At 45.0% G+C, this 19,188-nt stretch overlaps 1 protein-coding gene and 1 pseudogene across 1 annotated transcript in view; one reads left to right on the top strand and one right to left on the bottom strand.

Annotated features, from left to right (window-relative positions):
- LOC147419962 (ferredoxin-dependent glutamate synthase 1, chloroplastic/mitochondrial-like) overlaps positions 1-10,243 on the bottom strand; it is a 39,363-nt pseudogene extending 29,120 nt beyond the window's left edge.
- LOC147419961 (ferredoxin-dependent glutamate synthase, chloroplastic-like) overlaps positions 10,146-19,188 on the top strand; it is a 32,034-nt gene continuing 22,991 nt past the window's right edge. The window contains exons 1-2 of the mRNA XM_086506075.1: positions 10,146-10,620; positions 10,843-11,155. Of these exons, the coding sequence (XP_086362201.1) occupies positions 10,963-11,155 (193 nt within the window). The 5' untranslated portion in view covers positions 10,146-10,620; positions 10,843-10,962. The remainder of the gene's footprint in view (positions 10,621-10,842; positions 11,156-19,188) is intronic.

The following is a 19,188-nucleotide window of genomic DNA, read 5'->3' as shown; positions in this document are numbered from 1 at the left end:
CATTGATATCCTTGACACTAGCAAGGAAAGTGTCCATATCATCTTCCTCATGCATAATCTTCGACTCTAGCTCTTTACGCAGCAAAGCATTTTAGCCTCATTGCGGCTTGCATAAAGACCTGCTAGAATATCCCAAGCCTGTTTTGCAGATTTTGCTGAACGGATGTGAGGAATAATGGTGCGCTTCACAGACAACGCAATCAATGCATGAGCCTGCGCATCCTTAACATCCCAACGAGCTTGTTCTGCTGTAGGCAAAACAACTCTAACAGCTGCAATCCTTGCAGCAAGACCTGCAACATCCTCAATATCGCCTACATCTTCAGAACCAGGACGTACATCAATGCCCTGCACAATGTTCCAGACACCTTTTGACACAAGAACATGTTGCATCATATAAGCCCACATAGGGTAGTTGTCCCCATCCAACCTGTCCTCAGCAGCAAACATCTTGAACACATCTGTGTTGTTGTTGTCAGCCATGGTAAATGCTGCACCTGATGTGAAAACTGCCCGAAAATAGGAGAAATGGAGCGTGGAACAACTTGTGCTATATAGCACAAACCGTAGAAGACTATAAGGCACCTGTTATGCAGAAAAACGGCACTGACAAAAAATCTGCACAAAATGACGAAATAGCCTGTGCAGTAGTGCCCGTAGTGGAAATGAAGGCCGAAATGAGCCCAAATCAAAATTCTGAGCAGACCAAGCTCTTCGAGCGCTCCCAAAATATTTGTCGACCTGCGAACGCTTGCCAAAGCTCACTGAAATCGGAGAAAGTGAGCAGGCGTGTGCTGGAGCAGCTGGCGACTAAGCCCGGGAGGACGTGACCTGCTCTGATACCAATTGTTGGAATTAGGGTTGCAGAGAAACACACACAGCTTGGAGAAGACGAAGGAAGCTCAAGGCACACAATAGAGAGTGGTTTACTTAGTGTGCAATGGAAAGATAGATAGCCCTAGAGTGATGGGCGTATATACAATGCACGGGGGAAAAAAAACCTCCTAAAGAGGGAAAAAATGCCCCGGCGGTCCTAGTGTTGTTCACACACATCACTACCACATGTATATGGTAACACCCAGGTCAAGCCAATAGGGATTAAGCAGCATAAGTGATAGCCTTCTGACATGTGTCCCCCTTTCCCCTTTTGTGAGAGCTTTAGATAATTAAATAATTAAACTAAACTCTCATTGGACCCTTTGCCTCCTGGCCAATAGGAATCAGGCAAGCCATGGGGTCTGAATGCTCATTGGATCCCTTGGGAGACTGCCCAATAGTCTTCTAGGACACTTAATTCTTATGGTTTCTTTTATTAAATGTTTTTAAATTAATTAAACTAGATTTACTCTAGCCTAATTCTCATTGGTCCACTTCAAGGGTCTTCCAATAGGAATTGGGCACACCTTGTGGGCATCTGGCCTAGGGAGCTGACATGTGTCCCTCATTCCCTTTGTGTAAAGGGAGCCTGTGTGTGTGTGTGTGGCTTTCTCTCTCATCCCCTAGCTTTGGGGCTCGCCCCCTCCCATGTAGGGATATGCAAAGACTTTTTGAGCTCACACTAAGCATCCAATTTCCCTAGGGTTAACCTTTGGACACAACCTTTGAATTTTGGAACCTTAGCATTTTGGAAGTCTTAATGGGCTAAACCTTAGGGTCTTTTTGGCCCATTGTTCACATGGCTCGTTTGCAGATGGCCCCCCCTTTGGATCCCTATTTTCCCTCCTTTGGATCCCTACTGTGGCCGGTCTGCTAACTTAACCAATATTCTAGCTTTTTTCTCCCTTGGCACTTCCCCACATTAAATGATCAGTTTAATATGAGAAAATCATTTAGAGAATTAGATATTGATTATTATGACACTGGGTAAGCCAGCAAGTTTTTAAAGATAGTGTGTAATTATAATGAAGCTTTTCATGTCTAAGAGTAGAGTTGTGAAAATATAAGGGCTCATAGTTTCCAATGTATCAAAAAAGCTTCAAGTTTCAAAGAGACAAGATGACGTTCTTTTCATATTAAGAATTTGATTACATCTATGCTGCCAAGCATGGTAATGATTTACTCATCACCTAATCACAACAATACATAAGCATCTTAGTATGATAAGGTACACACTATTTGTTCATGTACACTTTCACATCATTTGCGTCTTAAAATGTGATAGAAATGAAAGCAAAGTAAGGATGCTCATTATTTATTTTTGTAGGAGTTTTCGTCATTATGCTAAACTAAAGGGCATGGTGTAAAATTGAGGTAGTGACTAAAATCATGCATGCCATTGATTTCTATCTATCTTTATCCTCTAATTACAAAACCATATTCCTCTTTGAGATCAGATTGAGTTCAACCAGCTTGAGCCTATTTCCTTGCGCACAATCTATACTATACCAACCATTTGGCTTAATTGTTGCTCTGTTAAATGTGTGATTGGACGTTGAGGCAATGTAGGACAGCCTCTTTTTGTGTACACATTAGGCTCCTTGAAAATTTGAGAATATGAGTATCATACCCTACTTGAGTACACATACATGTATGTGTGTGTGTGTGTGTGTGTGTGTGTGTGTGTGTGTGTGTGTGTATATATATATTATATATATATATACACACATGTATGTGTGTGTGTTTATACATATATATATTCTTATATCTAAGATTTGTCACATAGGTCTTGAAGCTTCTTGTTCTTGTTATAGTACAATAACTATGACATTCAAAACTTTTATGCTGCCTTCGTCCCCCCCCCACCCCCCCCAAACTCTCTCTCTCTCTCTCATACACACACACACACACACACACACACACATTAGATGGATAGCAGTTTGCATCGAGCTCATGTGTGCATACACATACGGTATAGTAGTTGAAAAATGGTAGTGCGGTTGAAGTGATGATCTCAAGTCAATGCATGAAAAGGATGAGCAAACTTCTTTTTTCAATCTCTGGAAAGAAAAGTATAGATGACTATGATTGGTCTCTCTCTCTCTCTCTCTCTTCTCTCTCTCTCTCTCTCAGGTTTTGAACTTGAGACCATCGAATAGATCTTTGAGATCTCATTGGATCGCTCCTACATTTTAAATTCTTCTTTTTTCAAGACGTGTGTGTGTGTGTGTGTGTGTGTGAGAGAGAGAGAGAGAGAGAGAGAGAGAGAGAGAGAAGATGAAATAAAAATAACTTTATTATCACCTAAGTTGCCATATATATATTCTAGGATTGTTCCTATGAGATTAAAAAAATTTATTACTCTCTCTCTCTCTCTCTCTCTCTCCTTTCCATAGATATTCAAGTGTTAAAGACTTGTTGTGTAACTTTAGCGTCTTTTTTAGATTGTTCTTACACCCTTAAACATTTTATTCTCTCTTTTCTCCTCTTCTTCCTTCTACTTGCTGCGTCATTCGTTCGACACTAAAACATTTTTCTCTATGTGTGGTGTGTGTGTGTGTGGGGGTTGATTTTTTATAGGCACCTTTGCCTATCAAAATATTTTAGAGAATTTATTGATTTTTAAACCATTTTTTATGGTTTCACTCTTAAAACAAAAGGACAACATATCCAAGAACTGGTAAAAGGGACGTTAACTCTGCAATCTCTCAATCTCTCTCCTATTTGGGGTGCCAATGAGAGGGTTGATTTTTGTTGGGCATTTTATTTATTTTCTATGGGTGAAAAATGTTAGCTACCCTTTTAAAAATACACTGTTACTCTAAGAAAACCATATTATCTTGGAAATTTGACTTGGTGTGTCACTAAGTATAAATTTTTGTATATCATGTGTGTTCAAGGACTATTTTAAATTTCTTATCTGTGAATTTTTGACAAAAAATTATATATATATATATATATATATATATATATATATATATATATATATATATAATCAATTACTTTTTATGGTATCTTTTTGTATGTGAAAATTTGAGAAGAAAAAATAACCCCTTCTGCTGTACTCACGTGATAGTCGAATATTAAGTGACCCCCCTAAGAAATTTGAAGGGTGTCCTTGGTGAGACGGAGCTCTATGAGCTCGATTGGAAAATCTCTCTCTCTCTCTCTCTCTCTCTCTCTCTCTCTCTCTCTCGTGCACGTGCACGTACATGCACACACATGCAATGCAACTCTCTCTCTCTCTCTCTCTCTCTCTCTCTCTCTCTCTCTCTCTCTCTCTCTCTCTCTCTCTTAGGTCTTGAACTTGAGACCATCTCATAGATCTTTGAGATCTCATTGGATCGCTCCTACAACATTCTAAATTCTTCTTTTTCAAGACGTGTGTGTGTGTGTGTGAGTGTGTGTGTGTGTGAGAGAGAGAGTTAGAAAATGAAACAAAAATAACTTTATTATCACCCATGGGATTAAATTTTTTATGATTATTATTGTTATTATTCTTCTTCTTCTCTCTCTCTCTCTCTCTCTCTCTCTCTCTCTCTCCCCTTTCCATAAATATTCAAGTGTTTCTGTAACTGTAGCGTCTTTTTTCTTACACCCTTAAATATTTTATTCTCTCTTTTTCCTCTTCTCCCTTCTACTTGTTGTGTCATTCCTTCGACGCTAAAATATTTTTCTCTATGTGTGTGTGTGTGTGTGTGTGTGTGTGTGTGTGTGGAGTTGATTTTTGATAGGCACCTTTGTCTATCAAATTTAGAGAATCTATTGATTTTTAAGCATTTTCTAGGGTTTTAACTCTTTAAAACAAAAACGACAAAATATCCAAGAACTGGTAAAAGGTACATTAATTGGGCAATCTCTTTCTCTCTCTCTCTCTCTCTCTCTCTCTCTCTCTCTCTATTTGGGGTGCCAATGAGAGGGTTGATTTTGTTGGTCATTTTATTTATTTTCTATGGGTGAAAAATGTTAGCTATCCTTTTGAAAATACGCTATTACTCTAAGAAAACCATATTATCTTGAAATTTGACTTGGTGTATCACTAAATATAAATTTGTGTACCACGTGCGTTCAAGAACTATTTTAAACTCTTTATCTTTGAAATTTTGACAAACAATTCAGTCTATAAAAAAAAATCCAATTACATTTTATGGTATCTTTTTGTATGTGAAAACATGAGAAAATAAAAAAATAACCCTTTCTATTGTACTCACGTGATAGTCGCATAAATATTAAGTGACCCCCCCTCTCCTTGCCCGAGAAATTTGAAGGGCTTGAAGGGTGTCCTTGGTGAGACAAAGCCCTATGAGCTACAAAGGAAAATCTCTCTCTCTCTCTCTCTCTCTCTCTCTCTCTCTCTCTTCGTGCACGTGCATGTGCACATACACGGACACACATGCAATGCGGACCTCTCTCTCTCTCTCTCTCTCTCTTCTCTCTCTCTCTCTCATGGTCAATAATATGGATAACTACTCCTTCATTTGCATGTATTTTTTCAAAGTGAAACTATCCAAGTGGACACCATACGAGTTGTTGTTGTTTTTTTTGCAATCTCTTTAAAGAAATAAAAACAAAAAATATATATGTCAATATTGGTTTTGAAAAAAACACTTGAAAAAAAAAAATATTTTCAAAAATTAAATTCTCATTAAATAATAAAATCTCCACTAAATTTTTCTCCTTTTTGTTATGTGCATTTTAACCAATACATTTATTCTTTGTAGAGGAGAAAGCATTTGACTGTCTACGACTAAAGCACTTTCTACTACTAAAGAAAAAAAAAGAAACTCTTTTGATTTTACATTATGACAAAAGCCCAAAAGCTTCTTACAATCTTACTCTCCCTTTTGTATTTTAGAGAGGTTTTATCTTAAGTGAAGCAGTGAGTAACACATGGAGGGTCTCTCCTTTCTTGAAAAATTTAGGCTGCATTATAAAGAGTACTAGTATGTGGCCTGAGCATTGTTGTGGTCAAGAAAATCATGGCAATTGGAGATCTCTCTCTCTCTCTCTCTCTCTCTCTCACACACACAGACACACACACACACACAAAGTCATATATAGGTGTGTGTGTGTGTGTGTGTGTTCGTCTGCTCGTCCACGTGTGACAAGAATGGAACTATAGTTTCTTGCAATCGATAACGTTGCATTGTCTTTCTCTCTCTCTCTCTCTCTCACACACACACACACACACACACACACACACACATACACACACCACACACACTCACTCACTCACACACACACACACAATGCGTGCAGGACATCCACAAAAAATCATTGGACTCCCATCGTCGAATTGTTGAGCTCGCTGCACTCCAGTAATGTAATAAAATTTGGAAGGCCTTCTTGCAACGCTCTACACCTCAGCGAATGGCACGTCAACTCTCGCTCTCTCTCTCTCTCTCTCTCTCTCTCTCTCGTACACACACACGTGCGCACACACACACAAAACACGGATATATGCATGCAACTATTGAGCTTTGAGCACTAAGGTTGGAGAGAGATCATTTACGGCATGGAAGGTGTGCGCAATCCTACAAAGGGTGGTTCATTAGGACATGGTCACGCAAAGCTTAGTTGTCTATAAGCCTCGATAGTTTTAACTAAAGAAGGCACGACAATACAAACATCACGAGGAGCAGCAAGTAGTGAGGGAGAGTGAGGTGCAAATAGGAGAGAGAGAGAGAGAGAAGAGAGAGAGAGAGAGAGGACTGACCGGAAAAAAATCGATGTAGTCTGAAAATTATGCTCTTTTACGCATAATAAGCCAGTGAAAAGCTACATGCTATCGAAAAATTTTTGATTGATATAACGGTTAGCCTCACATGACCATAGCCTTAGATGACACATAAAGGGAAGTTCTTTATGGCCTTCAAAATGCAAAGTAAACCCACCCTTCAAATGGCTTTCAAATGGCTTTAGAAAGCAAAAATAGTCACTAGATGAAGTGAAATTTTGTGTCCTTTTCCCAAGAACTAAAAATAATATTTAACTAAAAATATTATAAATATAGATAAAGTATTAAGTTTTCTACTTTACATTTCTATAGGACACAGAAGTCTTCTCATTTTCTACATTTCACTTTTGCATTTCTTAAGGTTTCCTTTGAAATGCAACAAACACACTCATGCCTTCTCCTTGCTCAAAATATTTAAGCTCCATTATGTATAGTATAGATAGATTCCAAAGAGAGGTACAATTGTTAGAGTACAAGTCATTTTCAAGATCCTAATCCGAGTTTCAATCTCTCTAATCGCATTTATGGCAGGTTATACCAATATGGGACGAGAAAAGAAGCTATATTTGCTCCACATGCCAAACATAGAAAGTAAGAGAGTGATCCAGGCTAGAATGTGATGAGTCTTCCTTTTGTGACCTCACAAAAAGCCTATTCTATAATGAAAGTTTGTGCCAAGGCACTAGGCTATAGGTTGATATCTATACTATAGATAAAGGGGAAGGGATCCCCCCCCCCCCCAAAAAAAAAAAACCGTGTCAACAGCAGATTACTCGGAGAGTGCCCTCTGTAGTCTCGATCGCACAAGCGGACAGCTAGAGAGAGAGAGAGAGAGAGAGAGAGAGAGAGAGGTGGCCTTCACGCCAAAACCTCTGTAGGATCCTTTAAATGAGGGCAGCAGGATCCTTTAAAAGAGGGCGGATTAGCTTGACAAAAGCAGTGCGGGGTTCATTTGATGTGGGAGCATTTTGAATAGGCGCTCTACCTTTGCAGAGTTTTTAGAAGCCGCATTGTGCGCAGAGAGAGAGAGAGAGAGAGAGAGAGAGAGAGAGAGAGAGAGAGAGAGAGGCGGCAGAGTTTGGGCGCCAAAACCTCTGCAGAGTTTGGGAGCCCTGCTGCAACGATCTCCTCCGGAGTCCGAGACCGTGTGCTTCGATCGAGAAACTGAGCTCCACGGCAGTGCTCGAAAAAACTTTTTTCCCAAAAACTTGGTAAATCTACATATGTGAAACAACATAGGTAAATTGACAAAATTTGAAGATTTTTACACCAAAATACACTAATTTTTTCAAAATTTTGTAGGTTTTCCCACCTTCAAAAAGACAAGTTAGAGGTAAATTTCAAAATTTGTAGGTGAGATTACACTAAACCTAGGTTTTTTTCGAGCACTACTCCACGGTCGTGCAAGGCGGCCTTCTTCCCTACCTCGACGAGCAAGATGCGATCCATATTGGGCAAGAAAGCGGAGGGCCATTTCATGCGATCAAGCAGCCATTGCCAGACCCAAAAAAAAAAAAGGTGAAATCTTTAGAGGCCAAGCAGGGTTCTTTGGTGGACCTGGCGGATAATCACACTAAAATTATCATATTGTAACTAAAAATTTCATAATTTGAATCGGCTTGAGAATCTTCTTGCCCAACTTTGAGCCGATCATTTTTCATTTTGAGCCCCGAGGCCAAGTTACCAGTGACTTCGTTCGTATCTATCTATATCTATTAGAATATCTATATTTATACTCTATACTATCATAAAGCGGGAAGGGATTCCGGTCCCCCCTCGGCCACGTGGCAGCAGGAGAATCCTCCGTCCAGCCTCTGACCAGTGTGGCATGTAGTGGACGCAGAGGCAGAGAGAGAGAGAGAGAGAGAGAGAGAGAGAGAGAGAGAGGGAGGGACCGTCGAAGGTGGTCGGTCATGCCACCGCCAAAGGCGATGCCGTTTTACTAGTTTGCAATCGTGCTAATGAAACAAACTCAAGCAAGGCATTGGTTAGTATGTATACCAAGTGCGACATAGTTCCTAGAGCATATGTCGATGACAAGCTTCTGATTTGAGAGGCCATCTCTTGGATTTGACTTGGAGCAAGGTAAGTCGAAAAGAAGCAACATTTGCTAGACAAGCCAAATAGGGATCTCGGAGCCTACTTGAATGTAGTGAGTTTTGTTTGTTACACCTCAAAAGCCTATGGCCCTATGCCAAAAGGATGGAATTTTATCAAGGCAATAGATACTTTTCAAGAGGGTGAAAAAGGAAAACAGCCCACCATCATTTTTTTCCCTCCATCTCTCTTCAATGACTTTAGCAAGATTTCCCCCCCCCCCCCCCCCAAAAAAATAATAATAATAAAATAAAATAAAATAAAAAATAGCTTGCTTCAAAGCTCGCTCGAAGACCTAAGTCAACATGGACAAATGATGCTTGCATGTGCTAGCTATGTCTATTTGTTATCACCGTTGGTGGCAGCATAATCGTAGGTGGTGGGAGTCTCACTTGTGGATTATGAAAGCCATTGACAACGAGGGAGAGAGATAAAGCAAAAGAAAATTGAAGAATAAGTTTTCCTTTCCTTCTTCCTCCTCCTTCCTTGCCTTTCTCCCTCACTTTCTCTACCACTCAAATAAATAATTCCATAGGTTTTTTTAAGCAATCCACCAAATTTGTATCTCATGCCACTCCTCCTAAATAGAGCATCCATTCCTGATTTGCTTTTTATTGCTTTATTACTAGTAGTAATGAACGATAGTAATATCCTCTCTTGCTTGATTAATTGCTACTATCTATTTGATCTACGCAAATTGATTTGTTGCTAAATGTTTTGTCAGCACATTTTTCCGGTTTCTAGGTAAAAACTTTGGAAGCAATAAAAGTATCTAGTAAAAGCCAACAAGTGGAAAATGAGCATATACATTAGTACCAACGTCAAGAATGCAGTCTTACTCGGTTAAAATACACTAGACCCCAGTTTTTGGCAAGCACTCAATTGAGAAGTAAACACACTTGGAATACACACATTTCATATGAAATGCTAGTTAGTGTGTTGTAAAATGTATAGACAAGGAAAGAATAGTTGAATGTCGATCAAAAGAGAATGGTTGAAAGAGTACACACATGTACTCTGAGTGTAGTGCCGCATGTAAATAAGGAAGCTGTCGCAGGCCCTCTTTGCGCACACAAGCTTCCCCTCTGCACAGAAATCGCTCTCTCACCCTAAAGCTTCACCTTAAATTCGAGCTGCAACGTTCTACTGTGTACAAAGTCCTACTATTACACATTCGACGCAACAACTTGCCACGTTAGGTTCTTCTCCCGTTGTGATTAGCTTTTAGCTGCATTTGAATGTTGATCAAAAGAAAATCGAAAATTGGTGGGCTCAAAGAATCATTTAGAGAGAGAAGGGGATCCCTTTAAAGACCATTTGTTTGGGGGGGGGGGGGAGAGAGAGAGAGAGAGAGAGAGAGAGAGAGTTTGTGGGTGAAATGGGGCCATCCCAAAGGCCTCGTGGCCACACGCTTGTGCTAGGCCTTACTACAGAAGCACCCTCTTAAAACTCTACAAACGAGGCATCCCAGGAGACCAGCCAGCCAGTGAGCGAGCGCGCCAGCGAGAGGCGATCTTCTCGTCGTTGCTCCATCGCTAAGCAGCTGCAAGCTCCAGCACCAGCCGTGCAAACTGTCCTTCAGCTGCGTTCAATTGGCGTCGTGCCCTTTCTATATCGCCATCGTCTATATTGAAGCAATATTTCTTACCTTCGTCAATGGCTCTCGCACAGCTGTCATCGACGCGCACCTTACACCTCCCCGTGATGGCTTGACTCTGCCGCTGCCACTTCCCAGTCCTCATTCCATCAAGCTTGACCGTTCTCAGGGTATTCCTGCATCCACTGGCCTCCGCATCCAGGATTGCTCCAAGGTTGCGCACAAGGCAAGACGATCCTGTGCTTTCAAGAGCTGGAAGAGAGTCTGCTCTTCTCTCAGCACACAAGCACGCCTCGGCAGTTCGGTTTCTGAGGTAGCTTCTATACCTCTTTGTGGTGGTTTCCTGTCCTATTGCCTTAGCCCCAATTCACATGGAACCATTACCACTTTGATTAGAAAATTGAGTTTTAGATTGGTTTTTGTTCTTCTTTGAGATCTTTCATATGTCTAACAAGGTGGTGATTTGTGTAATAAGCTGGGAAGTGAGAAGATTGCTGAAGAGCTGTAATCTATATGAGGTTGTTGATACTTTCAGGTTGTGAAGCTAGATGATCTATTAGCAGAGAGAGATGCTTGTGGCGTTGGCTTCATTGCAAACCTGAAGAATGAGGCATCGCACAAAATTGTTCAAGATGCACTCAGTGCGTTAGGTTGTATGGAGCATCGAGGTGGCTGCGGGGCTGATAATGATTCCGGGGATGGTGCGGGCGTGATGACAAAAGTTCCATGGGACCTTTTCCAAAAGTGGGCTATGGATCAAGGGCTTTCTCCATTAGATGAAGCCAAGACAGGTGTAGGAATGGTGTTTTTGCCAAAGGATGAGTCTCATGCGGCTGCGGCCAAGGAAGGTAATTGAGTGAATGTGCAACCTAAGTTTCTCTGGTCCTGCATTACATACAATTTTGTCAATGTTGACTTGTTTTCACAATTGAAATGGCTAATATTAGCCAATCATTTTTGTGCTCCTCCTTTCCTAATAGTATGAACAAGGGTACTGATTACAAGTGACAATTTGTTTATAGACTATAAGACTGCTAGACATCATTCAAAAAAGTTACTTTTCTTCTCAATAAGCTTTATGAAATGCTAGTCACCATCACAACTCTATCTCAAGCTTGAAGAATAAGCATGTCAACCTCAATCTCCTGGGAATAACCTCATGGTTGTCTCACATCAAGTCTTTATGTGACTGAAAAGTGTGATTAGTTGTTTGGTTTTCCTCTCCTTTGAGTGGGCTTATCCTGTATAGGTTCAGCTGAGTTATGTCAATAAGAACAAACCTACAAGGCCGTTTTTCCTAGTTTGTCAAGTTTCTAGGAGGACTAGTGCGAGTGCTGTAACACTTTACTTGGTGTCATGGAATGAAATAGTGGGTAGAATTTTCTAGGTTTTGCTTTGGGTTCTGTCTGTTTCATGTCAAATGTTTTTGTTGCTAGGAAATGTTGGAGTTGCCTACATGACTGATTACACTAGAAGTGACTTTGTAACGAAGGGTTTATCGTTTGTGTTGGTCTTGGAAGCATGAATTTTCCACCCTACACCTTGTCCTATTATACTTGTTCTAGAAACTTGAAACTTTGTCCATCAGTGTGTCCATGATTCTCTCAAGATAGCGGACCCTGAAACGTGTCATTTTTATGTATGATCATTGGCATAAATTCCTTTGAGTTAAAGTGTATGAGCCTACTAGTATTAATTCCCCTCTTGAAGCTCCAAATCCAAAAGTAAGTCGACACACAATGTTTTAAAGTGCTGGCAACAAGCTCAAGGTGAAACCGTCGAGGAGGAAACGGGTGATGGGCTCTCAGAGAGGCGCCTTGCTCCACCAAGGCTCCGATACCATGTCAAAGTCGAGATGCAGAAGTGAAGAGACCAAGGAGAGAATGCGCGCGTCTCCTGAACCAACGAACCTTGGCAATGAATAACTCATGCATGATACAATGGGGGCAATGGGTCGTATATATACCCACCTAAGTAAATTTTCCTACACAAACTTTGACAAATAAGTAGAATAAATACCTAAAAGCCAAAATAAAATATTGGGATCACATTGGGTAGTTCACTTGAGATGCCATAACTTCAACATTACCTTCTCCATTGCGTTTGCGCTCTCTCTCTCTCTCTCTCTCTCTCTCTCTCTCTCTCTCTCTCTGTCTCTCTCTCATCCCTCACGGTTTTGTGCGTACTATGACGGGGGACGGCCAAAAAAGAGATAAGTATGGGGGACATGTATCTTGGGGAGGGGCCGGATTGTGGACGTCTTGCAGGGGATGGGACATTGGGTGATTCGCAACGTTGTCCCTAGTCCTCAATGTTGAAGAGTGAATCCGTCAAGGGTGTGCCGACATAACTTTACCAAGGCGTCCAAAAGTTACATTTAATATTGGCTATGCTTGTTGATAGGGTTGGGAAATGGGCTTTAAGGGAAATATAAAAAATGGAAGCAAAAGATGCAATGAAGACATGAATTGCCCTCCGATTTGGTGGATACCTCGACTCTAATCTGGCTTGACTCTGATATGATCTTTTGACACTAGGGAACACTTGCAATGCCACATACATATACAAGGCAACTGTGATGTCACAATTATTGACGTGTTAAGCCACTGAAGACTCGGCGGGTTAGGGCTCTCCGAGCCTAACCCTAGCTGACCTGTAGATCCCTGCCGAGGGGCCTTAACCCTAAGAGAAGAAGTAGCAGAAGCAACAAAGTAGTTTTGCTAACTTACAAAGTCTTACCGAGTGGGAGCAATTTATTAAAAGAGTTCCTACCAACTTATGGGACCCCATTGGATGGGGCCCAAGTGACCCGAAGATGCTAAAATAAAGCAGGAACACACTCAAAGGACTAGAGTGAAAACTGGTGAAATGGTAGTTGTAGTATGTACAGCCGCTTGGATTTCACGCTGGCCGATGACGTGGCAGAGTGACAAACCTCCGCGAATTGCATTGCACCATGCTGATGTGGTAATTGCACGGATTTTCGTGATTGGCGTTGGCAGCTTTTCAGCGCAAGTTTTTGGACCAGATGCTTTTAGAGTTTGTATCTTTTCATGTACATTGCTTTTCAAGCTAAGGGCCTTTAAATATGTGGCAAGGGCTCATTATGTGGCACTCTTACGGGTGAAGGTGCAGATAGGTGACGCCGCCCTTTTATTGAGTTCAAGCACTATAAAGGAATCTCGAAAGAGGCGTGAGGGTTTGGGGCCAACGCTCTTTTGGGTGGAACTCCACCACTCCCCGTCTCATGTGTCGTGCAATCTCTCTCTGAGTTTAGTTGTTTTGAAGAGTTTTTCTGTTGGCACGTGTTGCCCTCTCGTTACATTGGTATCAGAGCTATAGTTGTGTGCTTTTTTGAAAGCATATCAGAAGAGACATAGCACTACGGCGTTCATGGATTTGGCAGAGTATCTTTTGTTTCTCCTTGACGAGCTTCGCGACATTCTCTCACGGCATCCGTAGCAGAATCTCTTGATGCTGCAGGGTTTCCAAGTGGTACCCCCTCCGGCACCAGAAAGTGCGAGAGCCTCTAACTCACAATCTTCTCAACCGTCTGGTCTGATAGGGGTGTTTTCAAGAATATAATGTAGCCATTTGACCCTGATCCAGTGCAATTGTCTTTGCCACCACCTCCCCCACCACCACCACCACCGCCACCAGGATGCAATGGTTTGAGCCCGTATCAATATCCTTATTATTCGTATTTGGGGTATGGTGCCTAACCAATCGAAGGATTTCAAAGATGGCGGCACGACAGTAAAAGTTTCACCCTTTTAGGGGTGAAAGATCGGAAGAAAGCATTACAGTTTCTATAGCAATTCGCAAAATCTATGCTTTGGGGAACTATACAGAAGAATTTAAGATTTCTCGAGCAGCGGGATTTCTTAAAGATAATGTTATGCAGTGGTGGAGTTCAATCTCGAGACAACCGCATGCTTCAAGGATCTTGGAAAGCTTTCAAGACAATTTTTGCATGCAATTATATGACTGTTCTCTTTGAAGTCCAGATCTTATCAAAATGGGGCAACTTGAAAATGCTTGTGTCAGAGAGACAATGGATGACTATAACCAGAGGTTTCTCGACGTCTACCCTCCGGTGTCCTTTAAGTTCATTCCGTTGGAGGACCAATGTGAGCAATACACCATTGCATTGCCATCAAGTATTTGTCACAAACTGCTGACGTGTCAAGCCATTGAAGATCCGGCGGGTTAGAGCTCTTCGAGCATAATCCTAGGCGATCCGCATATTCGATCAAAAGTAGAAGAAGTAGAAGAAGTTTTGCCAACTTACAAAGTCTCTCCGAGTGGGGGCAATTTATTAAAAGAGTTCCTACCAACTTATGGGACCTCATTTGATGAGCCCAAGTGACTTATAGACACTAAAATAAAGCAGGAACACACACAAAGGACTAGAGTGAAAACTGGTGACGCGGTAGTTGTACAACTGCTTGGATTTCACGCCGGCTGATAACGTGGCAGACTGTACGGACCTCCGTGAATTGCACTGTAGCATGTTGACGTGGCAGTTGCATAGATTTCCGTGATTAGCGTTGGCAGCTTTTCAACGCAAGTTTTTGGACTAGATGCTTTTAGTGTTTGTATCTTTTCATGTGCATTGCTTTTCAAGCCAAGGGCCTTCAAATATGTGGCAAGGGGAACAAAATCAAGTAGAACCCTGAAAGAGCGCTCGCCCCCCCGCCCCCCCCCCCCCCCCCCCCCCCCCCTTGCTGCCTCCCGTCCCCCGCCTGCCCTTGCGCGCATCTGCCCAGCCCAGCCCGCCCGCTCGCGTGCATCAGCCCAGCCCAGCCCGCCCCGCCTCGCCTGCCCTTGCGCGCAGCAGCCTGCTACCCTCACCTCGCGCTGCCCCCCAGCCCGTCCGCTGCCCCCTTCTCGCACCGCCATCCCCCCCCCCCCGCCCGCTGCCCCTTGAATTCTCGCTCACTGCCTTATCCTTTCTCCCCCCCCCCCCCCCGGGTCTTCGTCATTCCCGAAGGTTCCTGCACTTAGCTCTGCAACACTGCTTCTTCGGACAGTGCTCGGCGTGCTCGGTTGCAGAGTCTCTTCACCGTCCGCTTCTTCGCCACAGCAGTAGACACAGATGGAGGCTCCAGCTCCGCCACAGAGGGACTCATTCGAAGCCCCCTCGCCCGACCCCGCTGAGCCCACCATTCGACTTGCTCTATCGCCGACAGAGCAAGGGAGCCTAGCCACTGAGGTTGAGCGTTTGCAGGCGACTTCGGTCATCTGCAAAATTCTCGGCACCCATCCTAGCAGAGGAGCTGCGAGACCTTCTCCAGGCCCATCTTCTCGCAGAGGTGGGCAAGATCTTGGATGTCCAGATTCTCCGACGGGGGTACTACCAGATCGAGTGCGAGACCTCTGAGATGGCTTCCAAGGTCATAGCTATGAGTCCACTGGCCATCCGAGCATCACGTGCCCACTTTCAACAGTGGCGACATGGTTTTGACCCGACTTCGGCTGTGCTAGTAGAGGAGGCAGACATCCCCATCTCAGTCTGCTTTCCGATTTACGGAGGGAGTACCTACCACTGTGGTTGGCATCCCCTCAGTTCGAGTTTTGGTCAGAGATACCCACACGCTCCCAAAGGTCATCCTTCTGCCTCGGGTGAGTTGGGGTTGGTTTAGACAGAGTGTGGAGTATTCGGGTCTCCCGAACCAGCGCTTCATTTGCAGACAGATGGGCCACCTAGCGAAGGCCTATCCACGGAGGAGGCCACGACATAGTAACAAGGAATGGCCGTTTTCAGGTCTCCGTTCCCCGTTCCCATTCCAAGTTCCCGTTCCGAATCCCCGTTCCGTGTTTCAAATGTGAGTGCCCGTAACAGGGAATGGCATTTTGTTCCACATCCCCGTTCCGCGTTCCCGTTCCGTTTTCCCGTTCCTGGTAACTATGGGCCACGACCTGCACCTCAGCCTCAGCCCCAGCCTACCAAGGCTGGGCCGCAGCTAGAGCCAGCGGCACAGAGCACAGATTCAGAGCCACCCTCCGAGCTTGGGGCTCCAGCGGAGGAGAGGTGGCAGCAGGCCCGTGGCCGTCGACGCCAGGGGTCACAGCGACAGTCTGGCACTCAGAGTGACCCTCAGGTACCTACTCAGCAGCAGTGGGTTCCCACGGGGAACCGCTTTGGTCCTCTTGAGCAAGAGGAGCCCCCTACGCCAGCCTCCACCTCTGCTGCTCCCTCGCCAGCCGCCTCCCCTTCAAAGTTCCCCTCCTCCTCGTCATCCTCTCCCCCGCCCTCTGCTCCCTTCCACTCCCCACCTCGCCCCTCTCCCTCTGTCGCCCCACCTCGCTTTTTCTCCCTCCGCCCCCCCCCCCCCCCCCCCCCCCCCCCCCCCCCCCCCCCCCCCCCCCAGCTCCTTCTCCCCCCCCTCCTGCTCCAGTTCCACAGTCGACTCAGGAGACTGGTCCCTCGCTGGCGGCTAGGAGATCTCTTGGCAGCGCCTTTGCCACGAGTCGCCTAGCGAGAGAGGGTTAGCCCTTCTTGCGGCCCCCTCTGCATATTCAGACATCTTCCCTTGCAGCTATCCCTCGTGGTCTGACGAGCATTGACCTCTGACGCCGTTGGGATTTCTTCGACTACGGGTTCACTCGCTTTCTCGGCGATTCCGCAGCAAAACCACGAGGCAGCCTGCTTCAGGGTCCATGCTTTGTTCCTTGCCGCTAGGGGGACAGAGGCCTTGGACTCAGCAGTTGGTTTCTCCTTCTCCCTTTGTGGTAGGACCGAGACAGAGTGGTCCCTCGACTCAGTGGTGGGATGGTTGCATACATAGGTTCTCGAGTTCTCTCACCACATGGGAGAACTTGGAGTTACAGATTTGCTGCAGACTTTGTGGCCATTGGCCAAGTTTGCGGTGACACCCCCAGACTCAGCAGGATGTAGGTACATTGTGGTGTACTTTTTTTGCTGATACGCAGTGTTTGCCTTGCTATGTATACATTCATGAGGACTCCTAGACAGAGGAGGTTGCTTTACGCACGGCTCGCTCTGCTTGGGCTTGGGCTAGGCACTCACTGCAGTCTCGCCTATCTAGAGGACGCTTGGATGCGGATTACTCCCCATCCAAGCCAGCCTCGAAGATAGCCATCTTGCTGCTGTGGCAGCATTTGTTCTCTCTCGCTCCCCATGAGGATCGTCTCGTGGAATGTGCAGGGACTGGGTGGGCCCCAGTTTCAGCGACAGCGGGGCCGATTGCGTCAGGAGTTTTAGCGTTGCCTTGTGGGAGGAGAGATTGATCTCCTTATGCTTCAGGAGCTCCATCTGTCTGAGAGCCGCATTCGGCGATGTGGTCAGATTCTGCGTGGACGATATGATACCTTTTGGTCAGCTGCTTTTGGACCTGGAGGCATCCAGGGTGGGGTATGTATGACTATTGCGGACTCATTGCAGCAGGCCATTATGGGCAGAGGGATTATTGTGCCAGGCAGGGCTCAATGGATTACTATGCAGGTTCAGGGTGACCTTGTGGGCTTCCTGAACATCTATGCGCCCAATGTGGCGAGTGCTCGTGCAGAGTTTTTGTCACAGATTGTTGAGTCTTTGCCACAGGCTGACCATTGGTCAACATGTTGGAGGACCCTTCTGACAGGATTGGAGGTAGCCATGCTACTGTGCATGGAGTCGAGCTAGCAGCTTGGGAGAGGTGGTGTATGACTTTGAGGGTCTCGGATACATGGCAGCACTCTGGCTTTGTGAGGCCTCCAGAGAGTCTTGCCTTCTCTAGATCGGACCGTAGAGTGGGAGGAGTGAATCTATCGCGGATAGATCGCTTCTACACTAGTGACCACTTTAGTGACTTGGGGGGATCAGTGGGCATCCTGGCAGGGACATCCTTCTCGGACCACGCGCCAGTGATCCTCACAGTGGCAGACAGACAGAGGAGTGGGAGCACGATGCTTCGCATCCTAGAGCGGGTTTTTTTGGACTCAGCACTCAGAGAGAGGGTAGAGGCTCTTTTGACAGAGGGCATGGATAGCCAGGCTCTACCTGCAGACAGAGTGGCCTTAGGCCTAGCTCAGCTTAGCCACTTTTTTCTCCAGGAGTCTCTGGCTCGACGGGCTGCAGTGAGAGAGGAGGAGCAGCGTCTCAGACGAGGCATTGCTTCACTACAGAGGATGCAGGAGCAGCATCGAGACAGTTCATGGTTGGAGGAGCAGTTACAGCAGGCTCGACAGGAGCTTGCTTGCACAGAGGAGAGGTGTCACGAGTTTGCCTTTCACTGACAGGCATCTCAGTGGACTCAGGTGGGTGATAGAGTGACTGGTGCTTTTTTTGAGACAGTGGGACCTCGGCACTTGCATGCCAAGGTCAATCAGTTGAGGAGACTCGATGGGTCAATTGTTTGTGAGCCCGAGGATATGCGTGCAGTTGCTACTGACTTTTACCGTGAGTTACTGTCGGCTGAGCCCCAGTTAGAGCGGTAGGATGCATACAGGGAGCAGGTTTGGGCACAGATGCCTTGTCTTGTGACTGAGGAGATGCGCCAGAGGCTAGAGATGCCTCTTTAGCTTGAGGAGCTGCACACGGCTCTTAGGGCCCTCCCTCGTGGTAGTTGTCCAGGTGAGGATGGGCTGACTCCCAGCTTCTTCTTGGAGTACTGGGACCTGCTTGGCCCAGATCTTTGTAGTGCCCTTCAGTACATTCTGCACACAGGAGTGATGCCGGATAGCATGAGTGAGGGCCTGATTTACCTCATTCCAAAGGAGGGTGGCTCCTTGGATGAGATTCGACAGTGGCGCCCCATCACCATCCTCAACTCAGCCTACAAAATTCTTGCCAAGGCTCTGAGTTTGAGGATTCAGCCACTCTTGGAGAGCCTTATACATGGGACTCAGACAGGTTTTGTCAAGGAACGCAGTATCC

The sequence above is a fragment of the Adiantum capillus-veneris genome, chromosome 29 (genome assembly GCF_014529385.1).
Source record: "Adiantum capillus-veneris isolate H3 chromosome 29, ASM1452938v2, whole genome shotgun sequence".
Classification (NCBI taxonomy): Eukaryota; Viridiplantae; Streptophyta; class Polypodiopsida; order Polypodiales; family Pteridaceae; genus Adiantum; species Adiantum capillus-veneris.
Note: the sequence above shows the minus strand (reverse complement) of the source record. Positions and strands in the feature narration are given on the sequence as shown.